This window comes from Crocodylus siamensis, chromosome 2 (assembly GCF_052110815.1).
Source record: "Crocodylus siamensis isolate JL-2025a chromosome 2, ASM5211081v1, whole genome shotgun sequence".
Classification (NCBI taxonomy): Eukaryota; Metazoa; Chordata; order Crocodylia; family Crocodylidae; genus Crocodylus; species Crocodylus siamensis.
In genome coordinates this window covers 272,097,927-272,125,828 of record NC_143396.1, presented here as the reverse complement: position 1 = coordinate 272,125,828, position 27,902 = coordinate 272,097,927, and the positions used below count along the sequence as shown (strand labels likewise).

General features: G+C 44.1%; 1 protein-coding gene across 5 annotated transcripts in view; it reads left to right on the top strand.

The window, feature by feature from the left end:
- The first annotated feature begins 4,779 nt into the window (after window positions 1–4,779).
- CCDC85C (coiled-coil domain containing 85C) overlaps window positions 4,780–27,902 on the top strand; it is a 185,071-nt gene continuing 161,948 nt past the window's right edge. For 4 of the 5 annotated variants that reach the window (XM_090033997.1, XM_090033995.1, XM_090033996.1 and 1 more), the window contains exon 1: window positions 4,780–6,133. In XM_090033997.1, the coding sequence (XP_089890123.1) occupies window positions 5,425–6,133 (709 nt within the window). In that variant the 5' untranslated portion in view covers window positions 4,780–5,424. The remainder of the gene's footprint in view (window positions 6,134–27,902) is intronic. The other variant, XM_090033994.1, reaches the window with a different exon arrangement.

The window sequence follows — 27,902 nt, the reverse complement described above, 5'->3', positions numbered from 1 at the left end:
CTACCAGTAAATCCTATGCAGGACAGTTTTGTTGATAAGCCCTGATCCTTTGTGCAATCCAGGTCACTCTAGAAACCAAAAATTTTGATCTCTTTAATGGAGTTTATGACCATGTTAATGACTATATTTAGAAACATAGGACATAGGACTAGAAGGAATGTCCTAGTCTAGTCCTCTAATCTTGCAAGCAACCATGTACTGTAATTTTTCTCAGACTAATTGAGCTCCAATCAAAAACTAACTGGGGGGGGGGGGGGTTACCATCACTACTTCTACAGGACACTGTTCCAGAATATCATTGCTCTTATAGTTAAAAGCTTTCTTCTAAGCACCAGCCTAGTTTTATTCATGGCCAGTTTGACTCTTGTGAAAATACTGTCCCTTAACTTGAACTACTTTTTCCTCTTCCAGATATTTGCCCTCCAAGCATTCAGTTGGAGAACAACTCTGTCCCCTCCTCCACCTTTGTTTTGCTAAATTAAACATGCTAAGCTCTTTTAATCTCCCTTTGCAAGATAGGCCCTCCTTCCCCCAGATCATCCTACTAGTTCTTCTCTGCACCCAAACCAGTTCACATTTATTTTTCTTGAGCAGGAACAATCAGAATTGTATACAGAATCCCAGCTGAGGTCTCACCAGATCCATGTACTTCCCTGTTTCCACTAGACTTACCTCACCTGCCCTTTTCACATTAACATTTGATATGTGTGATATTGGGAATGTAAAGTGTGATATCTTCTATGCTCTGAACACACAGGTGTTCTCCATCTCAGACTTGTATTATTCTACAGTCTTTAGGGGCCAGGGATAAATGTCATTCCCTTGCAGCAATGGAATTAGCAATATTCATCCAAAGGAATGAGCAGGGAAACCCCTCTCTCATGCTTTAATGAGGAACTGTCTTAGTTTGAAGGGGACAGGAATGAATGAGCACACACTAGCACAGAAATATATTCAAGAGGTTGCAACTTTATTGAATTAAACTCAACACTATACAACTGATAGGCATAAAATGAAACTCCTTGGGCCACTGCTCTGTGTATCAAGAAGCAGTGCAGTAGACATGATGTTGCCCTTTCCCAGAAACAAACCAAGGCCACAGGCCCTTACCAATTTTTCACAGAGGTCAAGAGACCAGGAGTGCATTATGTTACTGTTGGGGTCAAATGAATAATTTACTAATGATACTTTTGGATCTGAAGGGTGATGGTTCCTTGAAGCTTTTTCAGGAATCTGTACCTAATAGGATGCTCTAGTCTAAGATGAAGTAAGATCGTGTGGGAAATGGCCAACAGAATCAGTTGTAACTGAGTCCTGATGCATTTCCCCTTTCAGAAGAAGACACACGGCTAAAGCAGACCAGGAGAGAGGTGGCATAGTTCAGAGGACAGATTGGAAGTTAAGAGGCACAATGTAATGACTTGGGGAATTTGTCTATGTACAACCTATGAATTCCAGTTGATTTTATGAACTGTCACTATCCTTATGTCTGATAACTGACTTTTACTGTGTTCTTCCTTTTACACCTTGAATTAAAGAGATGCAGCAGTAGCATTAGTCCGTCTCTTCATGTGTGGGTCAGTGGTTAAAGCCTATCAGCACCTGAACAGAGTTTAATGAAGGAGGAACAAAAAATGGAAGTGGCTCGTAGGAAAGGCCGGCGTTCTCTGACTGCTGTTGCGATGGGGTGGGGGTGGAGGGGTACGGGACTCAGATTTGAAAGAATTCCACAAAAGCAGAACCAAGACATCAGTTGTCAGTACTGGGTCTTAATATGACAAAGCTTGAGAAACTCAAGGGAGAAGAAGGCGGCGTGGGCAGAAGAGGCTCCTTTTCCATCTCTGACCAGCTAAAGAAGAAGGGAACAGGACAGACTAGACTCCACGATTCAAAGGAGAACCCATATGCAGGAAAAATTCCTTAAAACACTGACCAAAGTCCAAAGAATGCTCCAGAACCCTGGATCAAAGGCATCAAGCTGGTTTTGGCACCCAAGGGGATACAGACTATAGGGTCCTATTTCCATGAAGAAGTAAAAAACAGAGAACCTGTGCCCAGGAACTGTGCCAGACAGGCCAAGGGAAGTCACATTGCTGGAGTTTATAAATAATTATGACTCAGGAGACTTAAAGATCTCAGGGGAGAGGCCCAAACACAGCAGCTTGGTGAGTGTCCAACAAGGTAACTTTACTTGAATTTTCATCCATAAAATGCTACTAATTTAATACAAGACTCTCTGTGCCTTGGTTTCTCCATCTGTAAAATAGGTTGAGCAACATATTCTGGATCAGAAGCAGCCAATAAGGGCAGAGCATAATTATTTATTATTATGCAGCCTTTATGAGATACCCTCAAACGACTGTATGATCTACCCAGTAGTCTACCAGCATAACATTAAAACACTCTGCTAGCTTTTTACTCAAGGAAGACCCAATAACAAGTTCTGCAAATCTTCCCTCACTCTTTCCTGCTGAATTACTGTAGCTCCCATCCCTTCTACAGTCCATCCTTTCTCCATCTATGTGGAGCCAACCCTCCTCTTAGGGGAAATGTAGGCCCTGCACTGACTTCTGTACTCACTGCAGGCCTGGGTTGCCCTGACCTATCCTGCCTCATGCTCCTGCCTGGGTTCAGGGGGGATGGGAAGGCCATTAGCTGCAGGTTGAAAAATGCCAGTTCTCAAGCCAAAGCTGGCAACTCAGTGGCCCCACCAAGGCTAGCCCTTCTCCTAAGCAGCCTACACACACACACACACACACCACCCAACCATGGTATGGGCAAAGATTTCGCCCCACACACACACCAGACCCCCCCAGCTGCATGGGCCAGATCCAGCCCACAGGCTATAGGTTGCCAACCCTAGCCTAGATTTGTGACATATCCGCCAATCTTGTAGCTATAGACAAACTGACATAGCACACAGACCAGTAATCCTCAGGTTATGATGGAGAACGGCCCTCAAAAGGGGAAGAGCTGTAAAACAAAGAGTAATATTTCTTGTGGTACCCTAATAACTACTCTGGCATCTTGGATAATGGACTGGAAAGATCCAAGCACCTAAAACTGACCTATCTCTCTCCCACACCTTTAATTCACTTTTTGAGAAATGGGTGAGGTCTGGGCCACTGCATACAGCTGACTATGTTGTGTCAGGTCCCCCAGGGCCTTTTCTAGTTCCAGGAGCTGCAGCTTCATGCTGGCTGATGACACTTGACTTAAGTGACCAGCCCTTCAGTATGGTCTGGTCAAAGACATGTCTAAGATAGTTGCATTATTGTGGTAAGAGAGTTGGCTAGCATAGTAACAAAACCTTGGGTGAGGCTGGCCTCTCATGCTACAAGCAACCAGAGTAGTGGTGTAACTGCCCCTGTCCTGGCTGAATACTGGGGACTGAACTGGGAGCTTGTGGAGCTAAGAACAAGAGCAGCTATAGTTTCCTGGCCCAGGGCTGGAATAGACAAAGTACTCTCTCTGGGTCAAGCACAGTGGGGGGCCCTGTAATGGCTAGTCACCAGTCAGTTATAGTAGCTCATCCTGAAGTTGTAGAGGTGCAGTGACAGGCGCTAGAGAGGCACTGAGACACATGCTAACAAAGAAAACTGACTTGGTACCAAAACCACATTACGGTTTGGACAAATATGAAACCAACATGAGAACAGAAGAGAGTGGAGGCAAAATTACTTGTGGATGATATCTTGTATTGAGCTGTATGGCTGGGATACATATAGGCAAGCCATTTGGGTATCACGGTACCTTTCCTCAGGCCTTCCAGGGAGAAGGGCTGGGGAAATGAGCCTGCCAATCGATGCCATGGTGCTGCTTGGAGGAGAGAAACAGTGAGGTGGGCCGTGTGGGACAAGAGCAGGTGGGGAGGAAGGGAAAGGCAGTGGGAGGACATGGACAGAAGCAGAGGGGCCTTGGCTGTATCTGGACAGGAGTCAAAGGTACAATGATTATCTGCCTAGGACACGCATAATGCGTCCTTCAAATCTGGTAGCTGAGAGGCCAATGAAATGATCGAAAGGCACGTAGAGATGCATTGTTAGCTGCCTTAGCCTGCAGGCAGCAGGGAGACTGGCACCTTATAGACTAACCAAAGCAGAGGGACAGAGACCCAGACACTCGGGGTTTCACAGGCTGAAGTTCTCCTCATCAGATGCTGTGCAAGGAGGCACCCAAAGCAGCGCAGAAGAAGTGGGGAACTCAGAGGAACTAGCGCACATGCCTGCCCCTGCCCCTGCCCCTTGCAGCCAGCAGCCCGGGGTCAGCACCGACCAGTGTTAACGACCAAGACCCGACCAGGCGCTCCAGTGTCACCTGCAGCCCGCGGGAACCAGCCACACTGGCACCTCAGGCGCGGAGCCCCCCACCCCGGCTCTTCCACCCTGGGCAACCCCTGCCGCTGGGCCTCAAGCCGCTGCTTATCCCCCGCGACCTGGGCCAGCAGCACAGGGGGGCTGCGCTCCCGGCTCTGCCCTGAGGCTGCAGGCGGCTCCCTGCCTCCGTTTTCCCACCTGCAAAATGGACACAAAGAACCCCCCGGCGCGGGAAACAACCCCAGCGCGAGCAGACGCAGGAGGTCCCTTTAAGAGCGCCCCAACCCTACCTTTGCCTTTGTACCTGCTTTTTTGAAAGCGCCGAGCCGCGCTCGCATTGGCGGGCGGCAGCCGTCACTTGCGGTCGGGAGCCCGCCCCCGGCCCGCCGCCCGGCCCCGGCCCCGGCCGCGCGCAGCCAATGCGGCGGCCCCGCGGGCGGGACAGGCGGCGGCCCCGCCTCTCCCGGGCAGCTCGCAGCAGCGCGGCCGCGGCGGGGACGGGGCAGCCTCGGCTCCAGCGGACCCGCACCCGGCGCCTCGCCGCGCCTCGGCCGCAGCGCAGCGCCCCCGCCGCGTGCGGCCATCGCCCGCGCCCGCCCGCCCGCCGCCAGACTCGCCCGCCCGCCCGCCCGCCGGGTACAAAGGCATTGACATCATCCGGGAGCGCAGGGGCAGGTTTCTCTCCCTCTCCTGCATCAGCAGCTCTTCAGCCTCCCTGGGTGCCTGGAGCCGGGCTGCGCTTTTATCCGCAGCTCCTGCTCCCCTTTGCATTGCCGGCGCCGGAGGGGTGGGGTGCAGGCGAACAAGTGAAAGGCAGAGGCTGCGGGGTGCGCCCAGGGGAAGTGCATCCATTCACTTGGCACACTTGCACCCCAATTCCCCGCTCCTTGCTTTTCTCTTTTAATCCATTGTTCGCTTGGTTTTGACATGGGGGCCGTGGGGAGTCCAGTCTGGTTTGGATGTGTTGGCCTTATCTGCCTGGTCCGCTTGGAAGAGCTGTAATATTTCTTCCCCCCAAAACATATATATATTTTTTTTACTAAGTCCCCAGGGGGAAAATCGGATCTTTTTTTTTTCCTCGCAAACGGACACTGCTCTAGACAGGAACATGGCCAAAATTTCCTTGGAGGAGTCGAAAGAAGACTTGAGCAAAATATCTGAGGAGGAATTGATGAGATGGAGCAAGGAAGAGCTGGTGAAAAGGCTGCGGAAAGTCGAGAATGAGAAAATGAACCTGATGGTGGAGCACGGCAACTTAATGAAGGATGTGAACCGGAGGCTGCAGGTTCACCTGCACGAGATCCGGGGGCTGAAGGAGGTCAACCAGAAACTGCAGGACGACAACCACGAACTGAGAGAGCTCTGCTGTTTCTTGGATGACGATCGGCAGAAGGGCAAGAAGCTGTCCAGGGAATGGCAGAGGTTTGGGCGGCACACGGCCAGCGTGATGTGGAAGGAAGTTGGGGTGTATCAGCAGAAGCTGAAGGAGCTGGAGGCAAAGCAGGAGTCTCTCATGAGGGAGAACATGGAGCTGAAGGAGATAGTCCTCATGTTAGACGAAGAAAGAAATGGAGCTGGCTCCAGGAGCTCCATAGACAGCCAGGCCAGTTTGACCAATTTGAATGGGGGCTCTGGCACCAGGGATGTGGGGGATGGCAGTAGCACCTCGAGCACCGGCAGTGCAGGGAGCCCAGATCACCACCACCATCACCTCAACCATCACAAACCTGTTGACAACAAAGCTGGAGCCATAAGGAGATCTATGGACGATTTGTCTGCACCTCTTCACCACAGGAGTATCCCCAATGGCCTCAATGGTAAGTCTGTTCCTCTTTCCTACTATATCTCTGCTTCCCTGCTATAGAGACGGAAGCAATCGCTAGTGGTTATGGGACTGAGTCAGGTGCAGGTTGACTCTCAGGTTCTTTCCTTACCTCTGCCACTAATTTCCTTGGCAAGCAACTTTCACCTCTCTGTGACTCCATAAAACAGGGATAAATGATATCTGCCTCAAGGGAGTGTTGTATAAACGTTTGGACAGTGCTTTGAGACAGGCAGTGCCGTAGGAATGCATGTCATCATTTATGATAAGCAGCAGCAGTATTAGAATAAGAGATAATTGCCCTTCTGGGAAATATGGAGCTGTACCCCCCTGTGCTTATCTGTGGTTTTATGAAACCTGTTAATCTGATGACTAGTGCAAAGCAGAGTTCTTCTGATGAGTTGTACTGGTGTTTAAATGCTCATTGAGTGCATTGTTAATGACTGGGGCTGTGGGATGCATGTTTTTATTTTAAATCCTGGCAGACAACTCTTTTTTTTTTTCCTGGACTAAAACATTGATTCCTAACCCATATACCCCCACCCTTTAGTGCTTGTTTTATCTTTAGCTGTTTGCTTGCTGGTCGGTTGAGCTTGATGAAAAGCAGAGTTTGGGCTGTTGGAAACAGTGGTCTAAATCCTCATCCACCCAATAATGGATAAAACCATCACCTGTTAGTTCCGTGGGGCTTTCGCTGGCAGACGATCTGTCTGTGTCCAGCTGAACAGTGCTTAGAAGCTAAGCAGGGCATTGAGTGCATGGGGATTGGCACTGCCCTCCTCTGAAGCAGAGCGGCCTGTGAGGACGGGATTGTTGTTTATAAAACACAAACACGGTCAGGATGGAACAATCTTGCCGTAGAGTTGTGACAGGCCTCTTTCTACTGTTCTCATTCAGGCAAAGTTTCTGTTCAGCTGGGGATTTATGATCAAAGTTCACAGTCCATCCTGAATTGACTTCAAAACTGTAATATGTTGGTTGAGGGGGGAGCAGGAAGCGGGGAAGTATTCTGGAAACCGAAAAGATTTCACATTTAGACCTGAAGAACTTCCAAAGGGAGCAGTTTTCATGAGATAAAATGATAAGAAATCATGCTTCTGCTTAATTTTCTGTATATTGCTCAGCCATTTTTAGCTTCCTCAAACCCCTTTACATCCAGGATATTCGTATGATTTGACTGTTCTCTAGTAAGCGGGGTGCATGCTACAGCAGCTCCCTTCTCCATGCCTGGAAACTTCAGCCTCAGTACTGCCCGCTTGTGACAGTCAGGCTTGAGTGACATGTCGCAGAAGAAAGGGGGGTGCTGACACGATCAACCTCACCATGTTCCAAATGCGGGAATATTGTGTTCAAAGAGAGCAAGGGATTGTCTTGTAGCAAGAACCGTACCATGGAGCACAGGGTGGCTTGGCAGAGTTGCCAAGTCACTGAGCCCTCAGCTGGAAGGAGTCGTGGCCCCTCTGGGGGGAGCGGAGGACTTGGCCTCTTAACCTCAGGCGCTGGTTATGCACTTGGAAGCCTCAGGAGGGACATGAGTGGGCTCTGCAGCCACTCAGCACTTACCAGCTTGATCCCTGAGCGCTGCTTACCCTAAATGCCTCACCCCTCTGTCTTCCTTTGCAAAATCTGTTTCCCCTAGGACAGCTGAACAGAGCACACTTAACCCAGGAGAGGATATAGTGATTTAGAGTCTGGTGCTGCCATCAGGAATTGCAGGACATAGGCAGTTTCTTGAAATATTTTTCTTCCCTCCCTATCCTTCAGTCATGAGTCTGAATCAGTTTGTAAATGTGTGCTACTACCTAGGCTTTTGAAGCAGGTGTTTGGATCTTATTTAATGAAGCTTTGCTGCTTACATTTGAGATGCTTTGTCTGATGTGCATTTGGCAACGTTTAATACTAAATTTCTGTTCTGTGGAAAGAGAACCTCAGAAAGCTCTTTTTTATACCCCAAGCCAAATTCCCATAGGTGTCTCTCTACTGACTTCAATAGAATGACCTCAGGGCTGAGTTTGTCGCATTCACATTAACCAGGTATATTTTTGTAACTTGGATTGCTTGCTAATGCCCTGCATAAGCATGCATTTTTGTTGGAATGCCCTGATGTTACTGCTTAGATCCCAAGGGCACTGCAGAAAAACAGGCAATTGCCTCCCTTTGCTTTTGCAGGGAGGAGAGAGCCTGCACTTGCTGGGCCAGTGGGGTGTGGGTGTGGGATTGAGGAATGTTACCTTTCCATGCCGACTTTCCCCTATGCATCTGTTCCCTCCAACTTGCCATTAAGTGTCGCATGTTGTAGGATGGGAGTGCCCTGCCCAACCCTTCTCTTACCAGGAAGATTGACACAAGTGACTGCAGCTTGTGAAGTAACTTGCCTGGGTTTTCTCTCTGCCTGTGGATGAGGAAATCCATTCAGCTCTGCAAGATGATACTGCTAAAGAGGTATAAAATGCTGAATGCATTGCAGAAGCAAGGGGCCATAACATGGATACCTTTGACCTGCAGCAGTTCTCTCAGGATATGCTTGGCAATAGGAAGGATGAGGAAACAATGGGTTTAGAGGACAGAAGCATTGCTCTCTCCCACAGGGCATGTGTGTGAGGAACTTTGCCCTGATAGGATTATTTCAAGGAAACTCAGTCTGTTGAAATTAAGCTTCCATTTCTGTATGTGAAAGTAACCACCTAGGAGAAAATGGATCTCTGGCTCCCAGAGAGAGAGCGAGAATACACAGCTGCATTAGTCCCTTGGGTTTTTTTGTGGTTTGAGATGTGCAAGGTGGTCCCTTGGGGCAAATCCTGACAAACTTCTCACTGGGATCTTGCTTAGCTTAATACCTGCTAATGGGGCAGATATAATCAATACTCTTCAAACTAATAATCCTTGGTGAGATGCAAATAAGCCTGATCTGGCCAGTTAGGTAGCAGGGCTGTAAAATGACTTAAGTAGTTTTCGTCCTTGGATAACATCAGTATTCAGTGAAGGCCATATGACTGAATGTGCTTTTGGAAAAACTGGTGAATGCATATGCAAATGTAGCCTCTTATCTGACCACTTTTGACTGACAGCAAGAAGTCTGGCACTGAGGCTTGCCTGGGACTGTGTTGGAATTTTATTAAGACTGCAATACAATGTGGGAGAGTGAGACAGGTGAACAGAAAGAATCCAGTAAGTCAAGTTTGTAGCTGAGCTGACGATGAGAAACCTCTGCACTAAGGGGATTCTTTCTGTTTGCACTGGATAAAATGGAAGGTGCATGATGGAAAGCAGAAGCTCATTTACGTACTGGAAATCTTGTTTACTTTCTTGCCTCACTGCAGAGCAGCAGTGGTGCTAGGGTTTAATTTCTTGGTACGGCTGGTGGACTAGAAAGCACTCTGCCTGCACATCCCAAACAGTAAATGTCCCACAAATGGTTATTTGAAAGGTAGGTGTGACAGAGTCCAAGACAGGACTTGTTTCTCAACCTTTGTGGATTTGAGGGACCCCTCACTGAACTGAAGGCACCCCTTCATAACTTCTGTGAATTGGGTGGCACCCAGCTTCAAAAACAAATTTCTGTATTACATGTGCTTACCTTTTTGTAAAGGCATTGGGCAGTGGGGGTGGAGGGTGATCATGTGGGGACAAGCCTGAGACTGAATTTATTTATTTAGCTTATCTGCTTATCTCTTCACAGCACCCTTCAAAGGATCTGACAGCACCCCAGGGTGTTGGACACTTTGGTTGAGAATCACTAGTGATTTTACAGGGTTCCCAGAGACATTGGGTATTGGCTACAGCTGAGGCTGTGGACTTTGACTGGGGTGTACCAGTGCTCTTGCTGGGAGCAAAGCTGAAGGTTCTTGGCTAAAGGGTCTTGCCCATCTGCTCAGGGTCAAACCAAAAGCCATATTTGGGGTCAGGAAAGAATTTTCACCCAGATTTGGGGGGGTTTGCCTTTCTCTGTAGCCGGGGGTATGGCCATTTACTGGGGACCTCTTGAGCATATACTGACAAAATTTCATAGGAGCAGGACATTGACAGTGGCTCCCCTGCTTTACGTGTGGCAGGTTAGGGTGTGAGGTCTATGTTGAGTCAGGGCTGGTGGTACTCTTTTATAGAATTTTGATTAGGGTTGTATGAGATGGTTGGGATAGGGATGATCCATTCCTGCTTCAGGCAGGGGGCTGGACTAGATGACCTCTGGAGGTCCCTTCCAGCAGTAGTGGCCTTAGGGGAGGGCAAACTGGGTGACCATTGGGGCCCCACACTTTAAAAATCAATTACACAAAATATTTGTATTATCAATATTGTATTAAAATACTTATATTGCAGTTTTATGGATAGGGCAAAGTGAAATTGAAATTGAAAATGTCCGACTCACTTATAGGTCATCAAAATTAAGGCTCTAAGAGGCCCCAAATGACTCTTGCCCACGGCCCCAACACCTCTAAGGCCACCACTGCTTCCAGCCCTGTCTTTCTATGACTATGAGATACGATGCTGAAATTGCATGGGCCTAATGGCATTGCCCTTCCCTTCAATTTTGTTTGAGGCTTTCCCATGCACTAAGCAGAACTGGTTTCAGCTGGGCAGTGGCCTTATGGAGTCAAAAACACTGGGTTGGTTAAACAACATCTAGATGAGGTTTCCACAAGTAAAAGGAGTCTAAACCACAGCCATCCGTCCCATTCTCCTTCCATCAAAGCAAGTGTTAGAAATGAAAGGGGTTGTTTTTTTTTAAGTCCCCACTGGACATCTTCCTGTTGACTTTAAAGGCCATAAGTCAAGTCCAAGGTGAGAAGATGCATTTCATCCCTTTTCTCCTCTCCTGAACATGCATACTCTGTCATATATATGCTCTTTCCTTGCCTTCCCTCCTCCCCACTCCTTTTTTTATTTTAAATGCTTCTCAGTTTTGTAGCATGTGGGGGCCCTAGTAGAAAGTCAGTGTACTCCAGACACTAAATGCTAACAACAGATATGGTATAAATATGGGTGATGACACAATCTGCTAATGGTAGAAGTACATTAAATCTATCATTACTCTGGATACTTTGTCAAAAGTCCAGCTGGCTTTGATTTGAACTAGTTCAGCTGAGCTGTGCTTGGAATAAGGGCAAATACAAATTGTGGCTCTTCTTCTCATTGCTAGAGATTAGCAGCAAGGCAGATGCAGTAATTCCCAGCACGCACAAGGGTCTAGGACTATTTTTTTTTCTCCCTTATGGGCTAAACTTTGTCCTTGGAGGTTCTCACTGAGTTTGCATTGCAGTTGTATGTTCTGCATACACAATTTGTCCCTAACTGGTTTTGCTATTTTCAGTACCTCCTTGCCTCTCTTCAGTTTGATGTCATTTTAATGTATTTATCTACCCACACCAGTAGATTTGACTCTTTAAAAAAACAAGTGGTCCTAAAGGTCTGCAGGAAACCTGTAAATCTGGCATTTAGGCTATTGATTAATATGTCTGCTGTAATAGTGCATCACTGCTATCCACTTCAACAGAAGAAGAATTATCTCTGAAGGGAGAGAGGTGGGAAGATCACTAGTTTTATTGATTCCCACTTGTAAATGTTCCCATATTTTACTAGAGGGTACAATATAATATATTTAAAATGTTGGCAAAGAAACATTTATTAAAAAGAAATAGTTGTTCCCTGTAGGTTGGCATTGATCTGACATGTAGCCACTACTGTGCTGCTTTCTTCCTTTGTCTTTCCCATTCCCTGTAGGCCAAAGTTCTTTGTTTGTATTAGAGCATATGTAATTAATGCTTTATAGTAAATGTGCATATTTATGAGGCCTGAGACACTAAAAAGAGATGGAGTCAGGGAACAGTTCAGAAGAAACCAAGGATATAAGTGTGGGGACCACTCCATATCTCTAGGGCATAGGCATTTTGGTTTGGTATCAGTGGTATCCTGTTAGAGAGTGACTTGGATCAAACAGCTCTGCTGTTCACACCCACATTTTCCCCCTCCCCTCCCCCCCATGTGAATTATGAATCGAAGGCAGTGGAATCCAAACCCTGACTTTAATTTCATGGAGAGCCTTTTTCTTCATTATGAGCCAAAAGGACCCTCTCAGCAAGGAGGCACTGGATGGGTGTTTGGCAACTTGACCAATATAATATCCTGTGATGCTGACAATATTCAATTTCACAGTGCTTTACAAATATTAATTCTTTGGTACTGCTATGTTTGCCATGACAGATTTTCTAGTACTGCAAAGCAGGAGCTACTGATCCCTTGGGGATAAGTAAGAAACCTTACTGTGGGCTGAAACTGGGAATGTAAGACCTGACCAAAATCACTCTTCTTTTAAAACACCCTCCCCCCCTAAAAATAAAAAATAAAAAAAAAATCTGTAAGTTTCCTATTGTAGTCTTAATGTGGTATTAAAAATGGTGAGGTTTCAGATGCTGACACCAAAATTGTGGTTTGGGTCTCTTGAGACCAGATAATCATTGTCCATTAATTTGGGGTATCTCCATATTTTGTGTGACCAGTTTAAGACACCACAAAGGCTGACTCTTTCTTACCTCCTGCATCCATTGGTACTGAGTACATACTCCCCTGGGAGTTTTGACTGCTTTGTACTTACGAAATGTTGGCCCTTGATGTTTAAATTGGGCATTGGCATTTCGTAGTATCTACCTTGGATATTTATGCCCTACTATGTGGCATCTCTCTGTTGTTGTTCTTTTTCAATCTTGTTCATACTTTTGGCTCCCCTTTCCAAAGAGACATTTTGTTCTTAGCTATCTTATTGGGGAGCAAAACCTCCCAATTAATTAAAAGGCAGTTTTCTTGATGAAATTATCCACTTATATCTGTCATAAGCAATAAAAATAAAGTAAGTGAGCGGTGTTCCTTACAGTGTAAATGACTTGGTTCCCCTGGGAGCTTTTGATCAAATAAAAGTGGATTCTGTGAAACAGTGATCTGATTAAGTGGCAGTTGTTGTTACTCAAAATGCAGGTTTGGCTAGTATTTAGCACATGGGAGGGACTGAGGGAGCACGGGCACTGAACTGAGTTGTACTTGGTTGAGGTATCGCAGGTAAGTAATGGACTTCTAAAAGCTTATGGGATAATTATGTTTTTCTGTGGCCATAATGACCACAGAAATGGGAAAAGAGGAGCACGTGGGTTATGTTGCGGTGTCTGTGGTCACACCTTAGGATAGTGTCAGCCAACTTCACTGGCCAGCATATCACAGATTAGCTCCACATCCTCCCTAAATGCCATGCCAATTCCCTTCCTCTGCCCAATCTGCTGTTCTGCTCCCTACTCTGTGCTCTCTGCCTGATCCTCCTGCTCTGCCCTCTGCTCCTTGCCTTATTTGCTGCTGTGCTGCCTGTCCCCTTCCTGATCTGTTGCATGCTACACTTGGAGGCTGCTTGTGCCACTTGTGGCACCCCTAGTATAGGTTGGCCACCCTGCCTTAGGATATGCCACAAACCACAGTGACTGACAGTTCCAGTTGCCTGTTGTTGCTGCCTGGTGCATTAGAAAGAGTGGGGCCGGAACTCTTATCTGTGGGCACTCGGATAAACCACAGATGAGATCTGTTGTTGCAGTCCGTCCTGGCTATTCTGACTTTATTCATCAGGGCTGCCTTGTGTGCAGGTGCTCTGAAGGGGAGAGGGAGGAATTCCATTGTTGGTCAGCACGTAAACCCACAGCCTTGGCACCAGCATCTTGCTATACTTTCCAAACCACAGAATAAAGCAAGTGAATGGATTAAAAACCCATTTAAAATAACATTTTAAGTGACTCAAGGAAAGCCACTTAAGGCTGAAACACCACGCTCATTCATGGTTACTCTATCCTGGAAACTCGTTGCACTGCAAAACACGAGCTATCACTGCTTGTAGCATTGAGGTGGATTAGAGTGCAGATGCTCAACCTTATCTGTAACGTGTATTGGTTATATGGATTTCTGTTCATAGAAATAGTTATGTGCAGAGGTTTCACTGCGTGTGTAATGGACAGAAAACTGTAAGCAGCACTGGTAGGCACTCACATACTAACATGTCTTCCCAGAGGAAGTTGACCCATTTCTGCAAATAGATAACTGCTGGCAGAAAGAAGTAACGCTGTATCAGAGAATCTGTCTTCCCATTGCCTACTGAATTGTGAAAAAAGAGGAAGGTTAGCTGTATGTTTTGAATTAACAGTTGTGTGAGCACGCTGCTCTTCATAGAAACAGAAGTATCGTAACTTGTCTATGTTGGTAAAGCACCATTTTACCTGAGGGAGGTTTGAGACCATGTCAGTTCAGTTTTTCTCATGAATGTTTTTATTTGTGAATGGGGTGGGCGGGCTGGGAAATGATCTTGGGATACTGATTGGTCTGAAGTGGTGTTGAGGCACTTAGTGCTGTAGCATCTAATGGTGTTTTTATGTGTGCTCTGTGGGAGGTATTTAATTAGAGTGGCTCTGAGAGCCGTTCTAATTAAAGCTCTGAGCATCTTGTATCAGCATCCCCATGCTTCAAAATGGTGGCAGGAGTGCTTTATCTAAAGCTTATTGAACGAGCTTTATTTAAAGTGCCTCTACCACCGTTCTGAAGTGCGGAGCTGCTGATGCATAAGACATGGAGGCTGGCTAGAATGTGATAGTTACTGAAGGTGGTAATTGCCAATTTTAATCATGTCTCCTCTGATTCGCTGTAATTACAACGCATTGGAGCAGCTTCCTAGCTTGTGTGTAGGCACCCTAAAGTCTTTCTTGTCTGTTAAATCAGGTGGTAATTGGACACTGAAGGGCATGAAAGACCTCTCCTTTCTTATGTTGCTGTTGCAAGAGCTGATCAGAATAAGTCTCTAAATAGGGGCTGTTTGGTTCTTCCTGCTTCTGAAGGGCAAATCCCCCGCCCCTACCTCTATGCATGTCTAAAGAATAGGACTAATACTCTAGCAAAAGCAACTGTCTCTATCATAAATTAAAATGAGACTACTGGCTACCCCTGCACAGGGCATACAGTCTAGCCTTTTGCACAGGGCAGTGGTGCTCAACATTTTGGTCCTGCGGGCCAGACGAGTGATGCAACACCAGTCTGTGGACTGGATAGGATCCCGTGTACCAGCATTGGCCCTGCAGGTCTGGATCAGGCTTGCACAACCTTGACTTGCCCCTGTGTGTTGGGATTGGGCGCCAGGACCTCGTGCACCCAATCTAGTATACAAAGCCGTAGCCCATGGTGTGGTCCATGGATGGTGGGGTGCCTTACAATTTGGATGAAATGGCACCAGGAGCTGGATCTGGGCCACAGGCTGACAGCTGAGCACCCCTGGCATAGGGAGTGAAAGATGTGGAATTAAAGCTACTTTTTAACACACTGTGACCTACCTTTCCTTGTCTCATTGACACTATCACTTTTTAGGATGATAGAGGTCTCATAATGCTATCTTGTTGAACACAGTCCTGCACCTTCCTCTGACACCTTAGGCTCCTGTTTCCTGATCATGAGGTGGACTATTATTTATTATCATTGTACTGAGGTATTTCCTGGGAGCCCCAGTACTAGATCAGGACCCCAGTGTATTAGGTTCTGTACAAACCACGAAAGAAAAGCTGCTCTGGCTGGGAAGACCTTATATTCTAGGTACAAGATGAGACAACAGGTGGACCTTGGATTTCTGTTACTGTGCAGCCTGGTGAAACCATTCTGAACCAGGGAAGAATGCAACTCTTTGGTTTTCATGGTGTTTTAAAGGATCTGACTCCTCAGTGATGTATTAGCCATTTCTCTGGCCTGTTGACGTTTTGTATTTGGGACTAGCTTGTGTGATATTATCATAGTGTGGCTCCCAAAGCTATGAACATGTGGCTTTGGGAGTAGCAGTTGTGACTAGAGGGGCTTGCCACCTCAGGCCACAGGCCATTTACCTTTTGCCCTGTGATCTGTATTCCTTCAGTAGAACTTGTATGTAGCCTTGCCAGGTCAAGGAAACTCGGGTCACTGCAAAGCAGTTCAGCTGCCCTTTCTTCTTGGTGTAGGATGGTTCAGGATGTTGTGTGGCCTTCTTTCTTCCCTTGCAATAGCCCCAAACCTCTATGCTAAACTTGTCATGGATCTGGCCTCCTGCAGAGGGGAAAATGCGGTGCGAGTGTTTGTGAAACAAGCCAGAAGAACAGCAGATGGGGGAGAAGAGAGCTGACGAGGAGCCCAGTTATGTCCACGGTAAAGGGGGAAAGGGGGCTTCTGGCTCCTGAGGGGAGTTGAAGTTCTTTCCACTGCAGAGCTCAGTCAAAACTAAGCTGTTCCTGCATTTTGCCACTGCAACAGGAGCATTAGACACCATACTGGGCATGTCTACATGTGCAACTAATGTGACTGAATAAACTCTTGTGCAATTTGAGCCAAAGTAAACTAATCCTAATGTCACTGTCTACACATGCATTTAAGCATAGTTATTTACTCTGCTGCTGGATAGTACCTGTAAATTGGTCTATACCGGCCCAATTGCTGTGCACGTATAGATGGTGATGCTTTATTGTGCAGTAAATTAGTCTGTTGTGCAGTAAAGCACACGTGTAGATGTGCCCCTAGTTTCAGATGGTCTCAGGAGGGGTGGAGAGAGCCTCCTTGAGCTGGAGTGTCCCATACCCGTGGGTTTGGCACAGCTGTCTGCCTAGCCCTGGAATAATAATGAAGCTTGTGCTGTGCAGATATGAGAGTAACCTGCAGAGCTGCTGCTGTGCCACACTGTCACTAGGCACTTATTTTATAAAAGGAGGGGATTAGGATAAAAAGGACAAGTCAAAGCAGATCAATAAAAACAACTATTTTTTTTTTTTTAAAAAAGGTAACCCTTTTGGCATTTCTGATTCTTGATGCTGAGTATTTCTATGGAAACCAGCGTAGCAAAAGGTTTGCTGTCAGTGTCCTTAACTGGTCTACTTAAAAGTAGATGGATGCTGGCTGGATTCAAAAGTATTTGCTCTCTTACCTACAGCCTTCTACCCAGGCCCTCTCAGTCTGCACTAATACATATAACAAAGTTGTATCTGGCTTTCTTTGTTGTAACTGCAGGCATTCACTAAAAGACTTTTACCAGTCTTTCACAGTTTTTTCCTTTTAGCTTGTTATGTACTTCATTTGTTGCATGACATTTGTTGCCATTAATTGTGTTCTGCTCCATGGACATCACCCCTGCTGCTGTCTCTTCCCCTATCTTGGAGTGCAAAGGTATTTTATTCATTTCCTTAATAAATGACTTTAACTTTTTGGATCAGGTTCTAAACACTTTTATTGATATGATGTGGCTCTGGGCCCATTTAAATCACTGGAAAGATGCCTAGTGACCTCTGGAATTTGGATCAGAGTCTTGTATTACACTTGTTTAAATCTTCTTAATATATATATTAAGTGGTAGTTTGATTTCTCTCTGTCAAAGAACCTGATGAGGTTATATATCTGTATTTTCTTTAGTACTCCGTTTTGCCATATCCGCTCTGTGTTCAGCTTGATGGAAGTTCCTTTTGGTTCCGTTTGTGATGTGGCTTCTGCAGTTAATGTGAAAATACCTTTGCTAGTTGATGCTAAGTCATTTCAGCTCCTGATAAAGGTATTAAGATGATCTTTTATTTATATATATATATATATATATATATATATATATATATAGAATCTTAAGACACTTTTATGAAACAGTGTGCTTTTGTCTTCCTAGCTGCTTGTTTTTATCATCCTCTGTAGTGCTTGAATTTGTAGAGAACTCTTGTATTTATATTTTTCCCAAAAGCTGAATATAACTTTGATCTATGCTTTGGATCTGCAGAGTTCTTCTTAATCCCTTCCCACTGAGTTAAAAGCTTGTTCACAGTTGAATGTGATGCAGAGGTATAGGTTATATAGTCTTCACCAGTGGTTCACATACCCCACAAAGATGGGGTGTTGTGCAAAATACAGATTAAAATGTCCCCTTGTTCTTTCTGTTGATTGCAACTCAAATTCAGCACTGCAGTGAGTTGTTTGATAATTTACTGATGTTGAGAAGTCTGTGCATTGCTGTTCCATAGGCCTTATGTTCTTCCTTTCTTTTGTTGAATTATTCAGTCTTTCAGATGTGATTTTTAAATTTGGTTTGTTATAAACAATTGTAGATGGTTCATCTATTGCTGTGGACTTGTCTCTCCCAGTTGTGATCGCCCTTGCAATATAGCTTTGTCTTGAACTCCTGGCACATGCAAATCATGCCTCCTGCCATACCATGTGTGTTGCAAAAGACACAAATTTGGGATGGGGGATCAGATGCCAATCATGCCCTTTCTATTTGCTGGTGCAGGGGGGGCCAGGGATCACGATCCAGAGCCCCCCTTCACTGGCAAATTGAAAACCTGGTGGTGCCTGTTCATCCGATTGTTGGCCTTGGCCCTGATGTTTTCACATTCAATTTAAATTGCCATATAAAGTCAGCCATAAAAAATGTTTTACATATAAAGATATATCAAATGATACTATCAACATGATAGTCATACCATAAATATAATGTATAGTGGGAGCCGTAGAGTTTGTCATCCTTTCAGCTGCTTGTTTCACATTTTAAAATGTGGGGATCCATTTTTCTTTTCTTTTCTTCTCTCCCCCCCCCCTTTTTTTTTTTTTTTTAAAGCCTGAACATTCACTCCTCTTTGTCCTGGAACATGATAACGCGTGTCTTGTTTCTTGAGAAGTTCTTCTTGCAGTGACTGAAGGTTCCACCTCTAACTGTAATTACTTCTGCAATTTGCAGTCCTCCAGGCTATGTTGGTACATCTAAAGATGAACAGAGTGATATAGTACTATAGTGCCTAGTACTATATATTTAACCACCTTTTAAATGTTGGGCTGTTTTCTCTTCCCTCTCGCCCCCCCCCAGTGGTTTTCTGGGGGTTTTATTTAGTTTCTCTGAAACTGCAATTGCTATGGTTGATTTTGTTTTTTGTTTTTTTTCCGTGTTCGAGTCTCAAACCAAAATAAAACCCAGAGCCACTTTCTATGCAACCTGTTGTTAAAAGGTCTTTTGTGGTGGTTCTAACTTGTGCTTTGTAATGACAGCTGCTGGAGAGAAGACAGATTTATGTCTGTGGCACTGGATCTGTAAAACGGGATAATACCCAACCTTGGTGTGCCTGAGCTTGGCTAGATTCTAAGCAGTTTGGGGCAGGCACTGGTTTTTATGCGTTGTTGTGCTGGGCATTGCACAAAGACCCTACTATTATTTGGAGCTGTTTATCACTGTTACTGATATTACTATATTGGTAGACTCTACAGACAGAATATGTCTTGAATTTTACCAAGGTAGCGAAGAGATTTTTCTACTACTTTGCAGTAACCAAAGCTTCATATTCTCTAAATTTCCTGTTAACCAATAGTGAAACTGAAAAGGGACTTCAAGTCCAGCACCGTTTAAAATTTTGGGCAGTGTCTTACTGCATGCATCTACCCCGCCAAGGACAACGGGATCCTGACCTCATTAAGGCCTCTAGATACTATTAAAAGATAACTGTTAGTAACAGGAGTTTCTCACATGGCATTCTCCAGTGGATACGACAGAGTACCAATATAGCCCATAGGAGATGGGCAAGGCTGAAAGAATAACAGGTAGGCTAACTGTCTCTGGCAGGTGGTAGCAGTTGTTGTCCAGCTTATGGTTTTAAAAGTGCTTAATTTTATGTTCTCTTTGTTTTTTATGATGATGATCTTACTGCCTTATGCAGTTCAGGCTGATGCATGGTTCCATAGTTATGAAGAACATTAAACTTCATCTACCATGTTCCTCTATCTTGGTACAAACTAATAATGTCTGTGCTATAACGACTGAAGATGCCTTTCTTTTCCTTCACAGCTAAACTCCCACCTGGCCCCTTGATTGCTCCATTTCTGACTCCCCTAATTTGTTAATGCCTAATAAATTCTGAATTAGGCTTCATCAAAGTAAGTCTTTTTTGTCTGAAGCCAATGTTTCTTAGCATCACCTGGTTCTTATTCTTGCATGCATGGTGGATTTCATTGGGAGGATCTATTTGTCAGTATACCAGCAAATCATTAGAGGGGTGACAAGAATGCAGTAATTCTTCCTAGGCAATTATGTATGGCAGGTTGTTAGTGTGAGTGTAGGAAGTTGAGTGCCTTGATTCTAACATGGAATTGGAACCGTAATGACTTTGCACTCCCACAAAACAGAAAGCACTTCTTTTTAAAATGACCCAAAACATCTTCTTTTTTTAAGTACAGATTTTTTGCAGACAATTTTCATTAAAAAATAGATCTGTGAGTCACTCTTCTTTGTATAAAATATAATTACTGCAATATTGGCTTCAGAAAAGGGACATTTGTGACTTTGCTGCTAACCCCAGCTTTTGCTTCATATCTTTTAAATTAGTTGAGTTAAATAACATCTCAGTTCCAAAGGGCTAATTATGTTTCTGTTTGTTTGCCTTGTGCAGTAAATATTTTCTATATGTAAATCCAACCAGTGTTTGTGGAGGGGAGAAGGATCACCCCAAATGAGCACTGTTTAATTATTAAAAGTGTGTGTACAGTTCCTGTGGGGGGGGGGTGAAATGCATTACTGAATTCAGTCATTTTACTAACTTGCAGCTGAATGAGGTTGGAAAAAGAAACTGTCAGACATCCTGTGTATGACAAGTAATGAACATAATTTGCATCTACTGAAAATTAATTCCTTGATGCACTTATTGTAATTAATTGGTTTTAACTTGCTTAAAGGACAAATACTTGTATTGGTCAATTCTGTGTTGCAGATAAAGGGGAATTTTTTTACTTTACTTTTGTTTCTTAGATGTGCATGGGGAGAATGTTCCTAGGCACAGTATTTAACAGTGATGTAACAGGGATTGCTTAAAAGCAAGGCAGATGTAGGAAGATTTTGAAGGGGAGTTTGTATGTACCTGCACAAGTGTGTATGCAGTATTTTTGCTTGTTTTCAAAGGTATAGGCGGAGACTTTTCTAAATGACTTGTCATTTTGAGGGCATCAATTATCTGAGTCCCCAGAATGAGGTACACTTAGGACACCTAATTTTTTCAGAAGGGAGGTACTCAGCATTTGCTATGATTGGGTCCTGTTAGAGTGGCAAAAAATCAGGTGCCACTGGTTTCCACCACCTGAAGTGGCTAGTCACTTTTTATAAATCTCAGCTGCATTCCTTTGTGATTGACAGCCTTGTGACAGCTGTAAATGCATTCAATAGGAAATGGTAGCGGCCTTGGCCTGTATTGTAGCTCTAATGAGCCTTCTCATTCCATAGCTATGGAGATGACCCTCTTCTGTGGATTTTTTGGATAGATCACTTAAATGGGAGCTGATTTTGTTGTTCCCACATGGAAGACTTCTGCTTTCCTTCTTTAGTTGCTGAACTTACGCCTGTGTTGGCTTCTTGGCCAGGTTGGATAGGGAAAGTTTCAGATAGAAAAACTTCAGTTCCACCCTTCTGTTGAGTCCTGCTTGCACAAAACTGGGATCTGCTTTTTGACGATTCCTAGTGAGGAAAGGCATGCATTTTGGGATGGGTGTCGATTCAGACTTTTATATATAAATGCAGTCTAAATCTGTGTGTATTTCAAAGAAGAGAATTCTGTGTAATATTCAGAGAGAAAATAATTGGATGTGGCTTTTTATTTATTTATGTATGTATTATTTGTTTTTAACTGGAAAGCTGGATTTTAAACCAAGATCATACCAGAACAAAATAAAAGGAAACCTGATAGAAATGAAGACTGTGTTTAGCAACAAACCAGGAACTAGAATTGCCATTGATCAAGAATTAATTTTCAAAGCAGTAACCAAAGAAAGCATATTAATAATAGCTAGTGAAGAAGGCAATGCAGCACTTATACTCTAGACAGTTCAAAACCATTTGAAATTTGGGGAAAGTTTGTATCTGAAGTCTGTAGCTTCTCCCATCTCTGCTTTGTGGTGCATATAAACACACATGCTGTCACAGCTTTAAACCTGTTCCTGTTTGCCATCTTTGTCCCAAGTGGATATAATGCAAGAAGACAGGAGACCTGTAATTATAGAGTTTTGAAAATACAAACAAGATTCAGTTCAAGACATGGCACAAATGGGGAAGCAAATTGTGCATGTTTGCGTAAAGCTGACCCAGTTGGCAATTCAATGACAAAAGCGTACCTGTATATTTGAAATGATAGATTTAGGTTCTGAACTGCTTATGATTAGATTAAGACAGTGTAGCAAACTTTAATGGTGCATGAAAAGCTATTGCTGGATTTCTAGTGATATGTACTTTTCTGCTTTAGAACTGTGTGGATAATCTTTATGGTTGTATAACTGCTTATAGACGGGGACCTCAAGTGTTTTTTAGAGACTTGAATGAGTTCAGGCTCCCAGCTTGCTTGAGGAGAAGTATTTCCTTCCTCCCCCCCCCCTTTTTTTGTTTTTGTTTTGTTAGTTTTTTGTCTTTTTCAGATTTGATTTTGACTAGTTTTTCACACAGGACATGTGGACAGAGAAGAAACAGAGCTCATACCTGCAGCATCCCAGTCCTAGGCCTTATCTACAAGATAGCGACATCACAGCTGACAGAATTGCGGTGTTTACTGCAGATTCCATCTGCAGGGCCGGCAGAAAAGTTGTGTTTGCAGGACTGCTAGTGGCCATTTTAAAGCAAAATGCATAATGTAACTTATTAATAACAATTTATAGTTGAGTTCTTTGTTACCTGACAGTTCCACAAGCTGCTCAGTCCAAAGGTAGCACCATACTGGAACAAAATCATAGCGAACTTGTTTTCTTTGTTCAGACTAGTTGGATCCCTTGTCCTAGTTGAATCATGCATTCCTTGTGTACCCCAAACTCTTCTTATCTTTGAATGGGAGTTTCAGATGGGAATGACGTGAGGTCAGCCTGGTGCAGTATCAGATGATCACTAATGTCAACAGACAGTGACAGTGATGCCTCTGAAGAATAATTTGAGAGTAGATGGGGAACTTCTAAAGAATCTAATGTCATGATGTGTTGCTTCAAGCTTTATTGTGAGTGGCTCTTGTATGTTAGAGGCCTTCTGTAGCTTTCAGTATATGCTTTACTGACCACTTAGACTGCTTGTGAAGATAAGCTTGTTTTGATGGAGAGCTCATGTTATATGACGCCAGTAAGAACATGTGTGATATGTGTATTTTAAAAAAAATTCAGTTATCATTATTTCTTAATTTTTGTGTGTGAGTTTAATGCTTGAGAGAGGATAGCTACCCTTCTCTATGTGGAGATGGAAGTCCTCTGATTAACCACAGGGCAGGTATTGAGGGAGTCCCATGTTCTTCATGTTGCTATGTTGTATTCGTGCCCTGAAAAGATTACTTCCATCTGTCCAGTCATTGGACTTCAGTGAGATGGTTTATGAGGAGTCTGTAAGGGTTATAGCTTACTGGGTGGCTGTGGCTTTGGTGTGAACATTTCCTTTTTTATACGTAAAGTAGATTGAAGGGGTTAGGATGTGAGGGTTTCATAGCACCTGATGTTGCCACATATGACCAAACTTCCTTGTGTCTTCTGTAGCTCTTCCCTGGGACTTAGATGTAGAACTTTTTATTCTCTGCAGCTTTATTATACGAGTCACTGGACTACCCTTTTAAAAAATAAGCTCTGAGAAACTACTTCTTGCATTTCTGATAATGACATAAGAGAAATATTGAGATGAAAGCTACAGTGTTATCCGGTCCTTCCAACTCATTCTTCCTCGTACTCCGTTTTTGAGAGAGGCTGTTTCATAAGAAGGTGAAATAGGTTTTTCTCAAGCATAAAATGCATCTCTAGAACTTCGCTTACTGTGCCCTTCCTATGAAACTTGAGCACAACTTTCCAAACAAAAACACAGGAGTGGGGTTACAGCAGTGATTCACAGTCAGGGTGCTGCAGCACCTTGGTGTGCCACTCCATCCTTTGAAGGGCCCTGGGATGTGAGAGGAGATAAGCATGTAAGTGCAGGCTGAGGCTTGTCTCTGCCTATCTTATCTCCCACCCCCACTGCCTGGTCTTTATGTAAGGAATTAAGCACTGCAGTATTTTAATTGGGTATTGAAGTTGGGTGCCACTCAATTCGCAGAAGTTATGAAGGGGTGCTGCGAGTCCAGTGAGAGGTGTTTCAAGTGCAACCAGGGGGTGTTGTGAACTCAGAAAGGTTGAGACCCACTGGATTACAGTTTTCCAAGTAGCTTTTCAATAAAAGCAGGTAATATTCTGGGAAGGCTTCCACGTAGATACTTATCAATGTGTTGGCATTCAAATAGTAGTAGGCACTATAAAGATTTTCTTTCTCTTACCTTCAAGGATGATTGCTCTGTAACATTGTCTGGTTTCCCATGTATTTGGTAGATCCTGAATCCTGTTTAAGAAAGCTTATGTCTATCTCATTCAGTTAGTCTATAAGGTACACCTCTATGCTGCCTTCTGTTTAGCTCTGTTGAAGAAGACTGAGAGCATAGTATAACTGCTTAACGTCTCTGGGGCTTTTGTCTGAAACTAGTGAAATTACACTAATGATGAATTTAGCACCATGTTTTGATTATATTTTGTTCAGGTTCTTGCGTTATGTAGATGGTAGGAGGATAGCTTGTCTGAAAAGACTTGAAGATATTCACTGTGTAAAGGGCAAGCAAAATCAAAAGCAGCGCAGTTTGAAGTACCAGCAGTATTCAAGCCTTATTATCAGAACTTTTTCTCTGGGCTTTTTTTGCTTTGTTTTGTTTTCTTGTATGACAGGGTTAAAACTCCTGGGCCCAACAATACGAGAATTATGGTACATGATGTGCTGCAGAGCTGACTACCATGTGTCTGTCTATTATTACCCTAAGGAAACTGTCTCTTTGTGTGAAACAACATTAAAGCAGTTTGCTTTCTCTGTAAGGAGGTTCCAAACTTATGTTTTCTGTTTGATCTTGATAAATAAAATAAAATGACATGATACATTGACACGAGCCACTTTCTCTGTACTGCTGCTTGAACGCTGCATACTGCTAGTTTTCTGGCTTGAAACAAACTTTTCTGAAATAGTTTGCAGCAAAGAACTGAACTCTAGCTGTCAAACTTGAAAACTTGGCACAAGGCAAGAGATGCTAGCACAGTAGTACAGAGTATTTTCGTGCGTTGCGTTGTGTTGTGTTGCTTCCTTGTTGAGTTGGAAAGGCTCTTCATTGACAGTGTAGCACTTAATACAGCCCATATGGGGCCCCTACAGGTGCCCCTATGGCACCATTGTTACTGCACCATCATTTAGTACAGTGGCTCCCAAACTTTTTTTGCTGCAACCCTAAATCCGGGTCACGACCCGTGGCCCTGACTCACTCATGCCTGATGGCACCAGCAGAACCTCAGCTGGGCGAGGATCTTGGAGGGCAGCAGCAGCAAGAGCCACGTGCACTGTGCGCTGGGGGAGCCCTGCAGGTGGGAGGGGAGGAGCAAGGGGGGGACCCCCTGCAACCCTGACTTAGGTTGTACCCTGAGGTTGGGAACCACTGAGTTAGTACTTACTTCCGGAAGTACTAAATAATGGCGCAGTAATGGCCTGTACTGCGCTGTGGGTGCTGTGCACGGTTGTTTTTGGATGCTGTCGCCATAGTGATGTGCTGTACTGAGGGGGCACGTTGCTACGACGACGTAGCTTGCAGCATTACTGTTTTTGCCCACGGACGCTATGTTGCTGTGGCTTGTTGCTATAGAGACGTAGCGTCATGTACACGCGCCCACTGTGTAGTGAAAGATCTTGATAATTCAAGAAAATGGTTATTTATCTGGGATTACCCTACATGAAAAGCTTATTTTGGGCGGGAAGTAAGCCAGAATAACATGTTCTTATGGTTGAAGATGATGATTTAAAACCTAATCTAAAAAGGCAATCAAAGTCCTTCCAGTGGCTTCAGTGGGATTTGGATCATGTTTGTGGGGCTGCAGCTTATCATGCTGCCTTTTGTGAGGAGTCCAGTTTTCATTTTAAAAAACCCGAAAACAAACCCAAAACACACAAAGGTGCTTTTAGTGGTGACAAGCCCATTATTCTCAACAAACTCTCAGGCCAGCTGAGTAATGACAACTCCTTTTTTATTTTTTTTATTTGTTTTTCCTTCCCCAAAAGGGAACCTGCCCGTCTGCCTTTCAAACTCTCCAGTCAGCTAGCAATTCCACAAGCCATTTCCCCAATGATTTATTATGGCAGGAGCTACAAAGTAAACTTTGGTAAATAGATTTATACATGTGACATTGCAGTGAATGGGAGCTTTATACTTGGCTATTCCATTGCTGTTTATTACCATATGATGTTTCATTGAATGAAATTATATAACTGCCTTGACTCTTCAAGGGCTAGAAACAATTCGAGTCATTCCTATCATCTGTTTACCAGAGCATCACAAAGAGGGAATGTTTTAATGTGGCTGTCTGGTTTGCTGTCAGTCCCCATTCTCCATCCTGAGAAAGTTTGACTATAACAAGTGGATTTCTTTCTTTTGGCTTTAGTCAATGTGGTCATTCTATTATACCAGACATGGTTTTGAAGCCAAATTTAGACTTCCTTCCCCTAAAGAGAACTTCTGTTGTAGAAATGACCTAGTAGACTTAGGAGCTGGCTTTACAGTTTTTTAGGTATCCTGTTTGTGGGTGAGACATATATAGACCCCCTATTCTGTGTCTTCCTCAGCTGGCCTAAACCATTTTACAAAACAGACCTCAGCTGGAGTCATTCTACCATAGTCAAAGGAGCTAGGCGACTTGTCACCAGCTGAGAATCTGTCCCTTTTGTTTGGGACAGATCCTGTTCCTGTGAATGATTGTTAATTGGGTAAAACCCCCCATTTAAAATTTCATTTGACTTTTTTTTTTTTTTTTTAAAAAGATCAGTCAGGTTCTAAAGCTTCTTCTAAAACAATTTGCTACCATGTTCCAAGTTGTATCTATATTTTGGGTAAAATTGGCTCTATGCGAAGTCCATGGCAAAGCTTTTGTAGACGTCAGCCAGGCCACGATTTAAGTCTTTATTCATAGAAAGTTCCACACCTCAGTCTTGGGGAGGTTGCATATTGTGTCTTTAATTTCTACATGGCTTTTCTAAATGATGACCTCTTTTGTGCAAGGTCAAGCCCCATATTCCTGCAGTGTGTGCTCTGAAGCCTCATTCATAAACATCTCTCTGAACATCAACCTTTGTTCTGTGTCCATGGATGCGAGAGAATCACAAACAATGGCAATGCTGAAACAAAAGTGATGATTGTTCAGGGATCGTTGAGGCGGGAGGTCAGCTAGACTCATCAGCCTGTTGCGGGCTGGGCCCCATTGTCCCAGTAATTGGATTTCTGCTGATGGTGTCCAGGCGCTGGGAATGTGAGTGAGTGAGAAGGCAGAGCTGATGAGGAGGGAAGGGGAATGCTTGCCAAGTGCAATAAAGAAAAACAACACAGAAAACCCCCAGTTATTGTAGGAAGCAAATGACTAGAGTCCATGGTGTTTGCTGTGGACGGCATGTGGATGTCCGAATGAGCCCTAATTGTGTAGAAAGGCACCAGATTGCAACTTTATTAACACTTAAATGCAGAGATAATGGTAGGCAATGACACTTATTGCTGGATCCTGAAGTTATGAATTCCGGTACTGGACTCTGAAGGGCAGGGATGTTCATGCAAATAAAATGCCCATTCCTAAGAGTGTGGCTCACTCATTTGTAGGCCAATTTGTTCATATACTAAGTTACTGTGCTAGTATTCCCAATGACCCAACTGTAGACAAGCTGACTGGCCTTTCTGTAAGGGTTTATG